The sequence below is a fragment of the Hippopotamus amphibius genome, chromosome 6 (genome assembly GCF_030028045.1).
Source record: "Hippopotamus amphibius kiboko isolate mHipAmp2 chromosome 6, mHipAmp2.hap2, whole genome shotgun sequence".
Lineage (NCBI taxonomy): Eukaryota > Metazoa > Chordata > Mammalia > Artiodactyla > Hippopotamidae > Hippopotamus > Hippopotamus amphibius.
Window position 1 is genome coordinate 162,194,162 of NC_080191.1, and position 16,175 is coordinate 162,210,336.

The 16,175-nt window shown below is 43.3% G+C and overlaps 1 protein-coding gene and 1 long non-coding RNA gene across 6 annotated transcripts in view; one reads left to right on the top strand and one right to left on the bottom strand.

The window, feature by feature from the left end:
• Positions 1-11,806, bottom strand: part of MASP1 (MBL associated serine protease 1) — a 62,054-nt gene extending 50,248 nt beyond the window's left edge. Inside the window, exons 1-2 of one of the 5 annotated variants that reach the window (XR_009054278.1) lie at positions 11,458-11,796; positions 5,770-6,001 (exon numbers count right to left, since the gene is read on the bottom strand). Coding sequence is in view for 4 of the 5 variants with exons in the window: in XM_057738597.1 (XP_057594580.1) it covers positions 5,770-6,001; positions 11,458-11,462 (237 nt within the window). In the remaining variant the exon portion in view is untranslated. Of the gene's footprint in view, positions 1-5,769; positions 6,002-11,457 lie in introns of all 5 variants that reach the window. The other 4 variants (XM_057738597.1, XM_057738598.1, XM_057738596.1 and 1 more) reach the window with 4 other exon arrangements.
• LOC130855267 (uncharacterized) lies at positions 10,991-15,711 on the top strand. The gene is made up of 3 exons (XR_009054279.1): positions 10,991-11,362; positions 11,750-11,829; positions 15,090-15,711. It is a non-coding gene; the product is annotated as an uncharacterized LOC130855267 (long non-coding RNA).
• The last annotated feature ends 464 nt before the right edge of the window (positions 15,712-16,175 follow it).

Below are 16,175 nucleotides of genomic sequence, written 5' to 3' on the forward strand. Positions count from 1 at the left end.
TTCAAGACTTATCTCAAACATCAACTATTTCCAAAGCCTTTTGTGAACACCCAGCAATGACCACTCCACAACTTATATATTGCCTCATACTCTTGTGTTACTCTGTCCAGGTTTAACTTATTAATTATATGCTTGTCTCATGGCACACTGTGAAACTGTGAGTTCCTGGAGGGCAGAAACTCATCTTCATCCCCTGTCTTTGGTGCAGTGTCCAACTTATGGTGGATTGTCAATAGAATTCTTGGACTTCATTCCATAGACAGCAGGGAACCACTGAAAGGTTTTGGGAGTGACACAATCAAAGCAATGTTTAAGAAGATCCCTCCGGACATACGTAGAGAGTGGACTGGATGGGGAGAGATTGACAGCTGGTAGACACTTAGGAGGCTATTGCTATAAACTAGGTGAGAGGAATAAGAATTGGAATGAAGGGGCTAAAGTGGAGAGAATGGAAGAAATGTCGAAGATATCAAGAAGATAGGGTGAAGAGGAGAAAAGTGGTATTACATCATATGAGCATTAAACAGATGCCAGTTGAGCTATATGCACTCAATGAGAGAAGGAAAAGAGAGAGAATAAAAACCAAATGCAGGTTTTTATCTCCTTTTCCAATGAACAGGTGCCATTAAGTGAACTTGAAAATAGGATGTGTGAGTCTGCTGTTCCCCTGGTGGTTCTGGTTTCTGAGTACCTTTTTCAGTAACTATAGCTCCAGGGCTCCTTTCTCAGCACAAGTGAAACTACTTCATCTGATGCTCAACTAAAGGAACTATAATTCATTGCATTTTGGAAAAAAGTCTCTTCTGGACATTCTAAAATACAGTGCTCTACTATATTTAAGAGACTAAGTTTGACTATAGACAATACTTGCCTTACATTACACTTACATTACACTTAAAACCCTAAGCATCCGTAAGTTGGGGGACTCAATATTTTAAGAGTCACTTAATATTTTTAAAAGAAAAGACTGAGAGTTTTTAGATATAAATTCGAGTCCCAGTGTGACCTTGGCCCATGAATTGCCCTTCCCTGGGCTTCAGTATGATGATCACAAAGCTGAACCATGATTCCTGAGGTCTTAGATACACAGAATATCAGGGCCAGGTGGGCCTTACAGACCATCTGGTTCAACTCCCTGTATGTGAGAGAGGAGGAAGCAGCATCCCCTCTAAAAGTAGTCGCTTGCCCAGGGTTACTTAGTTAGTAGAGAATGGCCACAAGAATCCAGGGCTCCAGTTCCCTGGCCAGTGTCTGTGCGCTGCCTCTCGCCTGCAGCGGTAACCAGCTGTGATTCGCATGCCTCATCTGTGCCCTGCAGGAATCCACACATTGCAGCCACATTCCAAAGAAGCAAATGCTGTCCTGCAGATGTGCCTGCGCCTTGAAGACCAAGGACTGCGGGAAATCAGGCTGGAGAGGAATTTTCATAAAATGAGAGCATCCGGACCACAGCCTTGGGGTCCTGCTCTTCTTCACGCTGCTGGTGTGCAGTGTCAGCAACTCTGCCGTCATCACCCTGACGGGCCAGGGTGGGAAGGGCAGTCTGTGGACTGGAGCCAGGCCAAAAGGATTCCTGTCCTTTAAGCCCACTCCCAGGCCTGCTAGGGGAATTCAGTCCCAGAGAGGAACAGCCTCAAAACGGGGGATATTATCCCATCAAAAGGAAATGAGTGATATTCAAAGTTCCTTGGGAAAGGACAGCACTGGCATGGTATATTTACAAGTTTTCTTTAAATGACATGTCGCTCAGGCAACCTCAGCAGACGATAGCCTCTTATTGGAGTGCTCATGGCCACGGAACTTCAAGAAGTGGCTGTTGCAACGTATTATTACCGTTTTCTGGCATTACCCTAACTAGGATAATGAGGGTTTGGTGGGGTCATCTGGAAAGCTCTGGCAAGGAGAATTAAGATGAAAATTCTGGAGTTTAAGGGACCTTAGGGATCATCTCATCTTATTCCTCATGGAACAGATGAAAAAACAGAATTTTGTAGAGGGGTTTTGACTTTTCTGAGGGTGACGTGGCTGGCAAGCTCATGCTTCATTCAGTTGCAAAGGGAAGAGCCTCCTTCTCATTCATAGCCAGGAAAGCCACATGTTCTGGGGGTGGAGGGTTAGGGAGAGAACACAATTAGCAAAAGTCAATGGGTTTCAACTATGTGGGGAGGTCTTCTGGGTTTGAGAGTTCACAGATGAGAGTACTAGTCTTATCCCTGAATTGGGAACTTAAGGAATATTCAGGCTGTAATTCCTGCAAGGGGTGACCTTCAACGGGACCAAGGAGGATGAGTGGGCAGAGTGAGCTTCTGAGTCAACTTCAACGCAAGCAGGCTCACTTCTGTTTCCTATAGCAGCACTGCTAGAAGATTTGTAAGGAGAAAATGTTCACTGGGGAGAAAATATTTGAAAGACCACAATAGCAACAATGATGTGGGACTAGGTGGGTCTCCAGAAGGCCCCTGTGGCCTCACATCCTGTGCGTTCTTGAGTCCAGGAGGGGACGTGCTGGGCACGTGTAGGTAAGGACATATGAGCCTGTCTGCATAGGAGCACTCGTCATCAGCTGACCAGGGTGCAGTGTCCTGTGAAGGAAGGCCTGCTCAGGCCCCATGACTGCTAGAACCTCTGCAGGGAGGTACCTGCTGGTGCTGGGGTGGCATTCTGCAAGGAAGTGAGCTGTGCAAACCCAAGCAAAGAAATATCTTTCTGTCCACTATGTTAATCTCTTCCTGTAAAGGAACTGGAAAAAAGGGTTGGAATCAGAGAAGCAAGGACTGTTGGGTGCTTCGGGTAGGCAGCTCAGTCTCTGTGTTGCCTCACCCAGACTGCTTCTTTGCTACGCTCAGAGGTCACAAGTCTAATTTTGGAGCAGAGAGAGTGCTAAAAGATTGTCTTGTCCACTCCAGATCATTTGGAAGTTAGTGGCAGATCTGGGACTAGAACAGGCATTTCCTAAATGCCAGGCAAGAGCCCAGGACCATGCTGCCCTTCCAGAGGGCCTAGTCCCATCTCCTTGGGATTTCAGGAAGGCATCTCACCACCCTAGATAAAAACCATCAATCAATTTCCAAAATATTCTCCAGCCAGGAAGGTCAAGCTTTGGGTAGAAATGTATTCCAGTGTCCTTAATTCAGGGTCAGAAGAGGTCTTCACATTCTATTGTTGCCCTTGAAAGGTATCATTTTTTCCCCCACTACAAAATGTAGCTGATGTCAACTCTTTAATCTGCCTTGCCAGGAGACTCAGTTTATTTGAGGGCAAAGGAATGAGTTAAATCCTCTGTTGTGTGTTTATCATCTTGATAAAGGAGTCCTAACAAGGTCAAACTTGGCATCTGTCTAAATAAGAGGCCAATTTGTGAGAAATGATTGAATATTAATTGAGAGTAAATTCTTGGGGTGGAGTAAGGGAGGAATAATGAAAATAAGTCATTGTCACAGCTAATGAAAAAAGAAGTCTAATTTCTGTGATCTTGAGGTCTCAGCTACTAATAAAGGCAAATGTTTCCACTGGCAAAATTTCCAGATGGTTGCCGTGTTTGAAAGTAGAGGAAAAAAGCAGTTAGGAGGCTCACATCTAGCCTTGTCTAAATCTATGGAATTTACTCTTGTATTAAGCCAATATTTGGTCATTTTTCTTTAGCTAAGTTCACCCACCAACCTAAATGTTTGAGAAAACCATGGCTGTATGGCCAGCATTAGCTAAGGGAATGGGCTGGAGAATTCTGCTAGCCTCATGCCCCCTACCCATGATGCATCTGGGATCCTGGAGTTTGGCTCTGCCAGTGGCTAGATAACATCTTAGAAGACATAACTAACCTGTTTGTTAGAAATTTCAATTTAGGATGGTGCACACTTAGGTTCTTGGTGGATACTTCCTGCTTGATCCTTGTGACCCTGAGAAGTTGGCTCCTTTTTCAATGAATTTATAGAAACTGTATGTTGGTCTAGATCACCAAGCCACATTATCTCTTAGAGCAACCAGTTTTACCTTTTCTCATTCTTTATTTGTCAGTCTTTTATTGTCATGACTCCTTTCTACCTTGTGCAATGGCTTTTTCCCTAGGCTCATCTCTGTTTTTAAGGGACTAGATTTTTGTGTCCTTAAATTCTCAGTTTGTAGCAAAGGACATTCAAAAACGAGCGGCATTGCATAGAGGGAGCTACGGTTCTAGGATGGGGAGATTCTGCTCCTCTGTGGATATTGATAACTGCTGGAGACATTTTTGGTTGTCACAACTGGAGGGGGAGTGCTCCTGACATCTAGTAAGTAGAAGCCACAGATGCTGCTAAAAATCCTATAATTCCCAAAATAGCAGCAAATAATTATCTGGCTCAAAATGTCAATAGTGCTAAAATTGAAAAACTGCCATGGAGTACCAATTTTAAAAAGTTTTTGGTCACAAAAAACTTGCTTTAAATGGGATACTTGATGCATACCCAACATCTATAATGAGCAACACCCACCATTTAAAATGAGTTCATCAAGATAGGGGTTCCCAGCCCCACTTACCAGGGAGGCCCCCCCACCCCCAGTGCTCTTGTCAGAATCCTGCAGTATCCTAGTGGACCACAGCTGGTGAGCAGTTTGGTGGAGCCAAAAGAACATAGTGAAAGTCACAAGACATGGGTTTGGAATCTTGGTCCGTCACGTACTAGCTGTACAACTTTGGGTGAGTTGCTTCACCTTCTTGGGGTTGTTTCTTTGCCTGTAGATGGGTTAGCAGTACCTGTCTCATAGGACGGTTGTAAAGGTTGAATGAGATTTTAAGTGTAAAAGCACGTTGTCAACTCACTTCTTTGCTATTGATCAAACATTCTGGTTAATACCAGGTTAACTCTTATTGAATTGCAGACTGTGGAAAAATGAGACTATATTAATCCCCCCAAATATAGAAAGTCTACTCTAGGGTGGTTTGATGAGAACTTCTTCCAGGAAGCCAGAGAGAGGTTATTAAGTAGGTTGTTAGGTCTCCACATCTTTTTGAAGCAGATACAACCTTAATAAGTGTCATCTCTCAGAAGTACTTTAATTTTCCTTAGCTCCACTTTTAAAAGAGAACTGCTTCCCATCCATGGCATTGTTTGTGGGTTCTCCTTAAATTCAGGGAAATACTGCTTTAATGTCATAATCATTTCCTGCTCCTCTTCCATTTGTTTTTTACATCCATCTCTTTAGTGACCCACCACTGTTGCCCATACTCTTTGCTGATAAAATCCAAACTCTTTAGCATCATATTCAAAGCCCTTCAGAATCTCACCCCAATCCAACATTCCAGGGTCACCTCCTGCTGTCTACTATGGCATACTCTACACTTCCCAAACACTTGATCATTACCTAGGGAACTGGGCAATGCTTTCTAATGCCTCAGCTTTGGATATAATGATAGCTTACTCTGATTAATGCTTACTCTGGGATCTCTGCCCTTTTCTGCTTGTTGAATTAAAGGTGACGTTGGAGCAGAGGTTAGTGGAAACACGAAAGACTTTGAGAACAGAAAGGAGAAGCGAAGGTTGTGTTTCGCTGACTCACACTTCGCCAGTTTCAGTTTCCTTTCCCTCAAGGTCTATTCTAGGTCTTCCTACTCAGCCTGCACCTAGCATACCATCCCCAACCCTCATTCATCATGTTATAACATTATACATCTCCCTCACTGGACTGCCAGCCCGGGTGGTAAACATAGCATCTAATTCATCTGAGCTCTTCTAACTCCCAGCAGATTCTCCTGTAGAGAACCTGGCCCAGTTAGGGAACATCAGGGGGTCTCACCTTCACATAGTCGTATTCACATAGGTAAGAGGATTCCAAGTTGAAGTGCATGAAGTAAAGCTTGATCCGAAATCCCTCTGGGACAGTGATATTCCACGTCACCTCTGAATCACTTGGATAGGAGTCTGGATATCCAGGCGACTGGATCTGGCCAAACATATTGCTAAGCTCCACTATGTGGGCTGAAGCCTTCAACAAGGAGAAGCACAGAGCATGAGACAGAAGGAGCCACCTGAAAGACATGAATGGATTCACTTACATTCACAGACACCGGTCCTTGACATTTAACTAAATCAACAGCCAGGAGACCAAGTTCCCAGCGTATCTCTGCCACTGACCTGCTGTAATTACTTTGCCTTTATGGGCCTTGCTTACCCAGCCTATAATATTGGAGGATGGTAACTTGATTTCTAAGGTTTCTTCCAGTTGTGCTCTTTTAAAGATTTGATAATAGTATTAAACTTTCCCAGAAAATATCATATTTGGAACTCTGAGGCATATCAGTTTTTGGTTGAAAATATAAATTTCATAAGTAAAAAGTTTCATTTCTTTAGGTCAGCTTCACTTAAGAATCATAAACTCTTGATTCAGTTTTCTAAAAAGTAAGTAATAGTAATGTGGTAATATTGAGTCTTATCTCAATATTACCATATTACTCAATGATGGGATCTGCAGTACCTTAAACAAATGTCACGAAATCAATCAAGAAATGCAAAATTTTGAATGAAGAATGGATGAGCAAATCGAGTTTTTTCCTTTTGTCAAGTGTTCTTATAAAAGGATCAACAACCTACAATTTATTTCCAGCTGCAGGAGTCAGCGATGATGGACTGTTAGAGTTGCATAAGCGGCATGGGAAATTCAATAAAACTTAGCGAACACAACCAAAGTGGCTGATGCAATAATGAGGCAGAATGTCTAAGGCTGGTCAAAATCCTCACGGTCAATATACAACACAACCAAGGCATCTAATAGATTGCTCCTCTTGCAAGACTCAAGGACCTTGAACTCAAACATCCCAAACCTGGCTCATCAACTTCTCCATTAAATCCTATGTATTCTGCTTCCTATGTTTTGGAAACCCCTCTGCTTCTCTCCAGTCAATTAATTTAAATGTTCTTATCTGGACTGTTGCTATTGCATCCTAACTGATCTTCCTGCCCCTCACTTTATACCATTCAGCAATCTTCCGCCAAATTTGATTTTCTAAAACGCAGATGTGTCCACACTGCTCCACTGTGCCTGCAGGGCAAAGCATATGCTACCAGGATGGCTGGTGAGCCCTTTTTGACCTAGTGCTGATTTGCCTGTCCAGCTTCATCTCATACCAGCCATGCTGAGGCAGATCACTCTGGGAGCATGCCACGCCCATCCAGGCCTCGGTCCATTACACCTGCCCTGCTCGTTCCTCTCCTGGTTGTCTTGTTATCCTCCACCATCCAGCTCAGATCTTCCCAGGATACCACGGAGTATCCTTCACTCCAGATTCCAACTCCCTGTATGTGCTTCCAACTAGAGGACTGCTTTAGGCACAGCCCTTGAAGTTAGGTGTATTTCGGTTCAAATCCCAGTTCTCTTACTTACTGGCTCTGAAATTTAGGGTAACTAGTCTCTGAGCTTAGGTTTCCTCAAATGTAAAACGAAGATTATAATCTCTAATTTATGGAGCTCACATGAACATTAGAGATGATGTATGTAAAGCACATAATACAAAGCCTGATCTATAATAGATGATGAATGAATGACTGAATGAACAAAAGCATGAAAGTGGGACCAGAGTCTTACATAGCCTAAAAATTCAGTGTCAGGAAGTTACACCAGCATTTTAGGATTAATAGTTACAATTTGCCTCTTCGGGAAGTTGTTACTCCCCAACCTGCCACACCCTGCTTGGTAAACAGATGCATATATGTGTATATATACACACATATGAATTTTAGAATGTGTAAACACAGTGAGATAACTACAGTGAGATTACCTGTCTTCTATAATATTTACATAAAAGGTAAATACATAAGTGCAAAAAGGTCTAGAAGGGTGTCAGTGGGATATTGACAGTGGTTACCTCTGAAGTGGTAATATGAGTGTTCTTAATTTTACTTTTGTGTGTATAAAATGTTCACATGTGTCGAGAAGGACCTTCTGTTATTTTTTAATTAAAAAAAATAGAGTTATTTAAATTTTTTCCAAGCCCTCTGCAATAGAAACATGTGAGACACAGCTAAGGTAACAAAAATGTTTCAATCCAATTGCCAGTGTCAATATTTTTATAAACCAACCTGTGGAGGAAGGGCCTCCAAGGCAGAAAGAAGGGAAGGCACAGGTCCAAGCTCTCCCGTGAACTACTAGGAGAGGGGAGTCTAGAAACTCTGGCTTGCAGGGCTCAGGCAGCCCCACTTTCGAGCAAGGAAATATACGGACGGTACCAAGGCTGGCAGTTCTGGTTCACTTTCACCTGGGGAGGGGAGAGCACTGGTCTTGGGTTGGAAGAGCTGGATTAAAGTTCAGACTTTGACTTTATTTATCTGACCCATCTTGGGGAAGTCGTGTAAGGTCTCCCTCTCAGTTTCTTCATTTGTTAAGTGGTGGTAACAATGACTTGCCCAGGGGGCTGCTATCAGAGTAAGAAAGATTGGAAAGTAAGTACTTGTTAACTGTCCAGCCCTAGGCAAACATTAGTAATGATTACTCCATCCTGCTGCTTCCCAAAAAGCAGGAGTTAGGAATGAGCTTTGGCTCCCAAACTCTTCCCTACAGCAGCTGCACCCAGATTATGCAAGGCTGAAAGGTCAAATTTCTCCACATCTGCTTTTTCCAGACCACGTGGAGGAGACTCTGAACTTCCTTACGCTGGTTCTGTCAAGGGCTGGCCGAGGCTAAGGGCTCCATCTATACTCAGAGGCCTGGGACCACGTGTAGCAGGCAACTGGTCAGCGTGGGAGGAAGGCCTGTGACGCTTTCTGTCCTATTTTGTTTGCATCTCAAAACAGTTTCAAACATATGAAACAAATCTCTCTTTTCACATAATAAGCCTGAGCATATGCTTGCTTGCTTGCTTTCAGGGCTGCAAATCAAAGAATGTAAGTGGCGGCTTTCATTTCCCATCACTCTCTCTGAATGTTTTTGGCTTCTTATCCACCAGGCACCGGCTGTACAAATGCTGACACCTGCTATCTATTCTCCAACTAATCAAAAAGTTTAGTTACATTTGCTTGAAATGTCAAAAGTAATATATAAAGCTGGGATTTCATACGCTCTACTGTAGGAGCAGGCTCTCAGGAATGCATAAAAAATGCCAGCATGTATCCATGGTTGTGGAAGGAGTAGCACTTTCTATCCTTTCCATTCACTCCTCACTTCAACCTACACTACACCAAGACTGCTTTGGGGTAGAAGAGTTGAAAAGGACTGTGTAGACCCCTTTGACAACACCCTTACTTGACAGGTGACGAAAAGGATACCCCCCAAGAGGTGACATGTCATGCTCAGGGCCATATGGCGAATTAGCTTCAACAGAAGAAGGGAATAACAAAAGCTCACAGAGGAAGCTGGGTCCATGCCCGTATCATGTCCAGGCATCTGGCCAAAGCAATTAATCCTGTGAAAAAATAATTCAAAAACCCATAGCTTTATGTGAAAATTAAAAAAAAAACAAAAAAACAAAACTAATACAAAAGCCCCTCCCCAACAGATTTTAGTTTAATTGGTCTGGAGCAAGGCCTGGTCATGGGCATTTTTTAAAGCACCATAGATTGTTCTAATGTGCAGCTAGAATTGAGAGCTGCTGGTGTAGAATAGTACTATATACCTGGTTGAGAGTCTGGCAGAAGATAGCAGAAAAAAATCCTGAACTTGGAGCCCGAAGATCCAAATTTGGGTCTGGGCTTTTTCAAGATCATCAGTGTGGCTTTGGGCAAATTGCTTTACTCTTTTATCCTCACTTCTCCATAAAGCCTTACCTTATCCAAAATCTGAGGACCAGATGAGACACTGCCTATAAAAGTGCTTAGCAAACTCTGAAGTGTTGTGTCTACGTGAGGCAAGACCTTTTACAGATTTCTAGTGGAGCACTTGTTCAGTAGTGGTTTTGCTATTGAACCACTGAATTCAATTCAGCCAATATTTTTTTGCATGTCTAATAGGAGACAGACATTATACTGGGTACTCGGCATATGAAGATGAACAAGCCGTAGATCCTATTCCTTGAGGACCATTCGGTCCTGGAAGAGGAGGTGGACATTTCAACAAGGAGATATTAAGAGAGGGAGCTCCCCAGGACAGAGATATTACAAAGGAGAAGATGCTGACTCTCGGGATGCTGGGCAGGGAAGAGGAGGTGATGTCTGAGCTGGTGATGTTTGGCCCTTTAGAAACAGGGGCAGTTAAGAGGGAAAACTATTCTGGGTTAAGCGGTGAGCAAAGGCAACGGTACGGAACTGATCATCGGCCCTAGAGTTTGGCATGCCTTGGGCACTTGGGTGGTAGGGTGAGATTTGAATAGTGAACAGATCAATCAAATTGTCATTCCATGTAGATGGGCATAAATCTCATTTCTTTGAAGAGAAAGGAAAATGAAGTTAGAGAGCAGCTTTAACATTGCAATGGATTTAAAAGGAACAGAATGATTGGATTAACTTTAAAGACCTGATTATCTCTCTAAACCACAGGTAATCTGAGTTCGAAGTTAACGCGGCCCAAGCCCCCCACTAGCCCCAGACCCTGAAAAGGTGCCAGGTGACTTTGCAGAAGAGAAACAAATAGAAACCCTTTTCCAACTGAGAAGACAATTAACGAGAAAAAGGTGTTTAAAGACTTATATCTGCAGAGTGTTTTTTTCTCCTTTTTTGTATTTTTAACAGTATTAACACTTGTAAGTAGTAAAAGTAATTATGGTGGTTGGATTTTGACACTTGGAGAGGAGAACTTACAAGAAATATCTGGTAACAAGCATTAAGTAACTCTAAGTATAGGCTGAGGAACAGGAAATATTGAAGAGCTTGGAAACAATTAGAATTTAAAGTCCTAGGTTCAGGACTCCAAAGCTCTTTTTTTTTTTTTTTTTTTCTTTTAATTTGAAATATCCCTTTAAGAGCCATTTGGTGCAATTCATAGCCTGATTCATATCACTGGCGGCCTTTGATTTCAGTGAGAAATGCAGAAATTTATAGGGGACTATAAAATGGGGACAGGTTTTTAGTTTTCTAAATTGAGGTTTTAAAACTAGCAAACTTCTGAAGGTTTAGGAAGCTGAGCTATGGGAATCTGGTTTCTTTTCCGGTCAGAACAAATAAACACGCAAACACACATCGAACTCACAAAGTGTTAGAAGAGATAAACCAATGCTCTTTGCAAAGGAGGAAAACAAAAACTCAGCCTTGTGGGCAACAGAAGAAAAGTCACATTGGCCAGGAAGCAGCACCCTATGCTGGCAGAGGGAGAAATCTGAGCTCCTGCGGCATCGGGTGGTATTCGCACACAGCCTCCCGTTTCAAGTTGCATGTCTCCGGAGTCCCAGGGAAGGCCCCAGCCCGGCTCCCTTCTCAGAGCCCGGAGGACTGGTGAGAAGCCCCTGCACCACCCGCAGGACACGCAGGTGAGTCTGCCCAGAGACAAGGTCAGACCTTCCAGAGCTGCTTGGCACCTGGTCCCTGAAAGGACCCCCGTGCCCGCTCCTGCCCTGGTACTTACCTCATTTTCCTGCTTTGGGTGCTCCTGGCTGCCTGGTCCCCCCTGGCCTGACTTGTCTGCGAGCTCGTCCCGGTGTGGTGTCAGCGATGCCTTATCTTTGTTCTGAGGTCCCTGTGTGTCTCTGGAATTGGCTGGCATTCTCCATTCAGGTCACGCCTTCCCCTGCCTGCAACAGATCCCCTCTCCCCCTCTCTCCCTCTGCCTTTTCCTCTCTCTCTCTCTCTTCTCTGACTCGCTCTTACACACACTCAGAGGAACCTGACAGAACAGAATCTGTCTTCTTCCTTAAAAGATCTGCTCATCCGGTTCCCTCCTTCATCCTGTTCAGCTGCTTCCAGCTCCTGAGAGAGAATAACTGAGCGGCTCACATAGGTATTTGTATCACTGTGTTCATGTGTGTGCGTGTACATGTGTGTGCGTGTGTGTGTGTGTGTAAAGGGTGGAGTGGGGGACAAAGTCTGATCTTTCCCCAGTCTCCTTGCTCATCTTCAGGACACTGGCAAAAGGACACCAATTAAACAAGGACAATCAACTAAGAAGGCAATTCTAACATCTATACTGGGAAAGAAAAAAGATCCAAATCCCAAAGCTTGTCTGTCTGCAAACAACCGCAGGCTCTCCCATGAACAGAGTGGCTGGCCTGGCATGTGAGGGAGCCGCCAGTCCTGCAGTTGCCTGGTTGTTCTTGGCCGCTTAAAAGCAAGGCTTGTGCTGTTTACCAACTCAGAGTGTGCAGAGGCCTGATGCAGCCCGGAGAGGACCCACCGCAGCCAGAAAGCCCCGCAGCCCATGGCTGTAGAGGGACCTGGGCCCGTATGCGTGGCAAGACCCAGGGTTTGTGGAGCAAAGCAGCACCAGCTCTAAGCTGAGCTAAATAATAAGACAATTCCTTTCTCTACAACGATGACCACCAGTCCTGAATAGGGAGAGAGACGTCTGGGTATAAAAAGCAGATTTTTATTGAGAACCTTTTCTGTGTTAGGCACAGGGCTGGGCACAAACGTCATCTCAATTACTCCCACAAACCTGGGGGGGTCATACTAGTATACTCATTTTACAAACAAGAAAACCGAGGTGCAGAGAGGTATACCTCCTGCCTGGATTATACAGCCCTTTAGTACTCCTTACTGCTACCACGGCTAACAGTTCACATTTACTGAGCACTGTGTGTCAGGTACTGTTCCAGTAATGTATTAACTGCTTTCGATCATCTTTACATTTTGTGTAGCTGGGTAGTAATATTTTCTCCGTTTTCCAGATGAGGAGACTGCCCAGAGAGTTTAAATAAGTTACGCAAGATCACACAGCTAGAAAGTGATAGGCGAAGAATCTGAGTTCCTACTCACTATGTTGTACTGCTTTTCACTAGAATATCATGATGCATATGGCATTTAAAATACACACCACATTCACAGAGAAACTCAATTTGAGGCATTTTGAAAACAGCTATTAGACTCAGAGTCAGAGTTAGTTATAATCTTTCCTTTCTATCCCAGGTGGCTGTGCACTTTGGGCCCAATAGTTAACATCTCTGATCCTGTTTCCTCATCTGGAAAATGAGGATTGCTATGAGACTTAAAGGAAATTATCTTTGTCCTTTTTTAGCTGTTCAGTGTACCCAAAAGAGGGCTCCCACCCATTCTAACCAAGGTGGCAAACACATATATTCTCCACCCTCTGATAACACAGCTTTGGCACATTTTGGGGAACAGTGCCTCGAATCTTGCTGCAATTCTTCTTGGTCCCTTTTCTCTCTGGTTTCTCTATTTTATCACTTTTAAAGGTCAGCTTTGCTAAGTTGGGCGTTAGTAAGAGGCCATATTTGATAATGTGGGTGCAAGTACGTGAGATCAGAGAATATGTTTGAACTCAGGCACTGTTTTAGCAAAATATTACTTTCTGTTTTAGGCAGGATAGAAAAAAATCCCTTTAAAAGCCCCATCAAGAAGACTCACAGACTCCTCAGACATCAAAAACTCTCACACAAGATTTTAATGATTTAAGTGTAAATGAATCAGAAACACATGGACTACATTTCTCTTGGAATATACAAGGGTTTTAAAACCAAGGGAGAAAGAACTTGGCACGAAGCCCCCTGAGCCATGCAGAGGGCCCTTCCCCTAAAGGCATTGCCTCCATTAATGCTACAGCTGAGCCGTCCCTCTCCTAATTTAGGGCACATCCAGGGAAATGCAGTCATTTGTTCTGGGCACAGAGGGGAGAGCTTGGGAGGGAAAGGCATCAGCTTCTCCTTGTAAAATGTCAGAGAGCAACTGAGCCTCCTGGAATAATTTCCTGGCCATGTTTTTTTAAGGCTGCCAGTGCTCAATGGGAGGCATTTGAAATAGGTTCTGAGCCAAAGTTCTGCCAATATACAGCAGAGCTGATATGTGCTTCCCTGGGAGTTAGCCAAGGCTCAGATAGAATCTGCTTGAAAACGGGAACTGTGTGGCTCAGGACTGATCTGGGTGGGATTCAGCGCAGTTTCCCATTGTGTTGGGCTGTATTGGTGATACCATCCTGACCTTTTGATGAAAACTTCCTGGGGTGTCATGAATAGATCTTGGGGAGTGGGAGGAATGGAAAAGAAAGTGGTCTAGGAATAGACTCAACATGGGTAGGCTAACTCGTATGTGACCTTGGGCAAGTCACCTGCTTTCGCTGCTGGAGAGGGGAAGGAGGAACACCAGTTTGCTCCACTATAAAACCAGGGGTTAGGAGTCTGTTGAGATCATAGAACGCGTATAAATGTGGATGTGAGCACTGTGGAATGCTATCATAGTGGATGTGGTAAGGTGAATTGCTAATGATCTGTGAAGAGAGTCAAGGAGTCCAGAGTGGCCTTCTAATCTTGACACTTGCTTTATCTGTAGTCATAATAGCATTATATTACTCAGGATTCAATCATAGAGATTCAGAAAGATAACTTTTAAGAAGATTCAACTCGTTTTTAAAAATGTTGATGAAAAGGTTAACAGATGCATATGAGGAACTAACAGTATGTCAGTTAGAATCATAAAAGTACAGAATGGTGGATGTGGGCTCAACATCTCGTTTATAGGCAGGGAAAGAGATCAGAAAGCTACTACTAAGAGAGTAAATACTCCAGCATTCCTACAACTAGAACTGGGCTTAGTTTACATGTTCTACCAAAGTATTTATTATATGCAACTCTTGAGCCCAGACTTTCTGGAATTCCATGAATGTAAAATATTCGGGCAATGAGTTTTTGTTGGCAAACTGTGAATTCCAGGCTTCCTATATGATATCTAAAAACTGATAAAGGGCCCCAAGATTACACCTTAGAATTAAATTTTGGGTTATTCAACACATCAACTGACAATATGCTGGAAACCCTGATTTTAGAACCTATCAGTTCATCAGACTAATATGGGAAATTAAAAAAAAAGTACAATGCCTGAGCTTCATCTCAGAAGATTCAAATTCAGTGAATCTCTGGTGGGGCTCCTGATTCTGTACTTTTAAAAGCTCCCATGGGTGATTTTGCCATTTTGGGTACCATAATGGTGTACCTTATAATTAATGGCATCTTTGACTTGATGATATATTCTTAGTATCTGCCAGATACCTTCATATACATCATTACATGTAATATTTACATATGTTTACAGGTGAGGACACTGAGGTTCAGAGGGACTAAGTGTGCCAGCAAGACGATGATCAACATCTAGAGCCCAGGACTCCTGCCCCTAAAGCCAGACTCTTTCCCCTCATATATAGACTCCTGATCCTGCCTGTGGACTTTGAGCATCTATGAGCCATGCTGTCATGTGACTGCAAGATTTCAAGGAAGGGAAAAGTAATTTATATTCAAAAAATAAATTGTTAGGCTCTATTATGGGCTAAATTGTGTCCCTCCAAAGTTCACATATCAAACCCGGTACCTCAGAATGTGACTATTTGGAGATAGTACCTTTAAAAAGGTGATTAAGTTAAGAGGAGGTTACTAGGGTAGGCCCTAATCCAATATGACTGGCATCTTTATAAGAGGAGGAAATTAAGATACAATACAGACCAAAGACCACGTGAGGAGACATCAAGAAGGTGGCCATCTGGGAGCCAAGGAGAGAGGCCTCAAAAGAACAACCTCGATCTTGAACTTCCTTACAACACCTGTCAATACCTTGAGCTTGAACATCTAGTCTCCTAAACTTTGAGAAAATACATTTCTGCTGTTTAAGCTACCTGGTCTATGGTACTTTGTTAGGGCAGCCTGGGGCTGCCATAGCAAGCCTAGGGCCCTAGCATCCTCTCTTACGAAGTTCTGCCAAAGCATGAGGGCATACTCCCATGGTGTCAAGCTGATTTCAAGCATCACATGGGCAGAATTAACAAATGCTGGGTCTGTTAAGATTCTGTTTGGTAGGTAATAAGAGGAACCTTGATGAATGCTGAAACAGAGTTTATTTTCCTTGTGTGGCAAGCCGTGAGGCAGTAGGTAGGTCTGGGGACATGTTCTTTTTCTCTGTTCTGCCAGTCTTAGGAGCTAGGCGATGTGTAAGGAAAAATCCTGGGGTTCTCAAGTACTTGAGACATAGGCCATTTGCTATGGGCTGAATTATTTCCCCCCAAATTCATATGTTGAAGCCTTAACTCCCTGTCTCTCAAAATACGACTGTATTTGAAGATAGGAGCTTTAAAGAGGTGGTTAAGTTAAAATGGGGCAGCTAGAGTAGGCCTAATCTAATTATAAGATG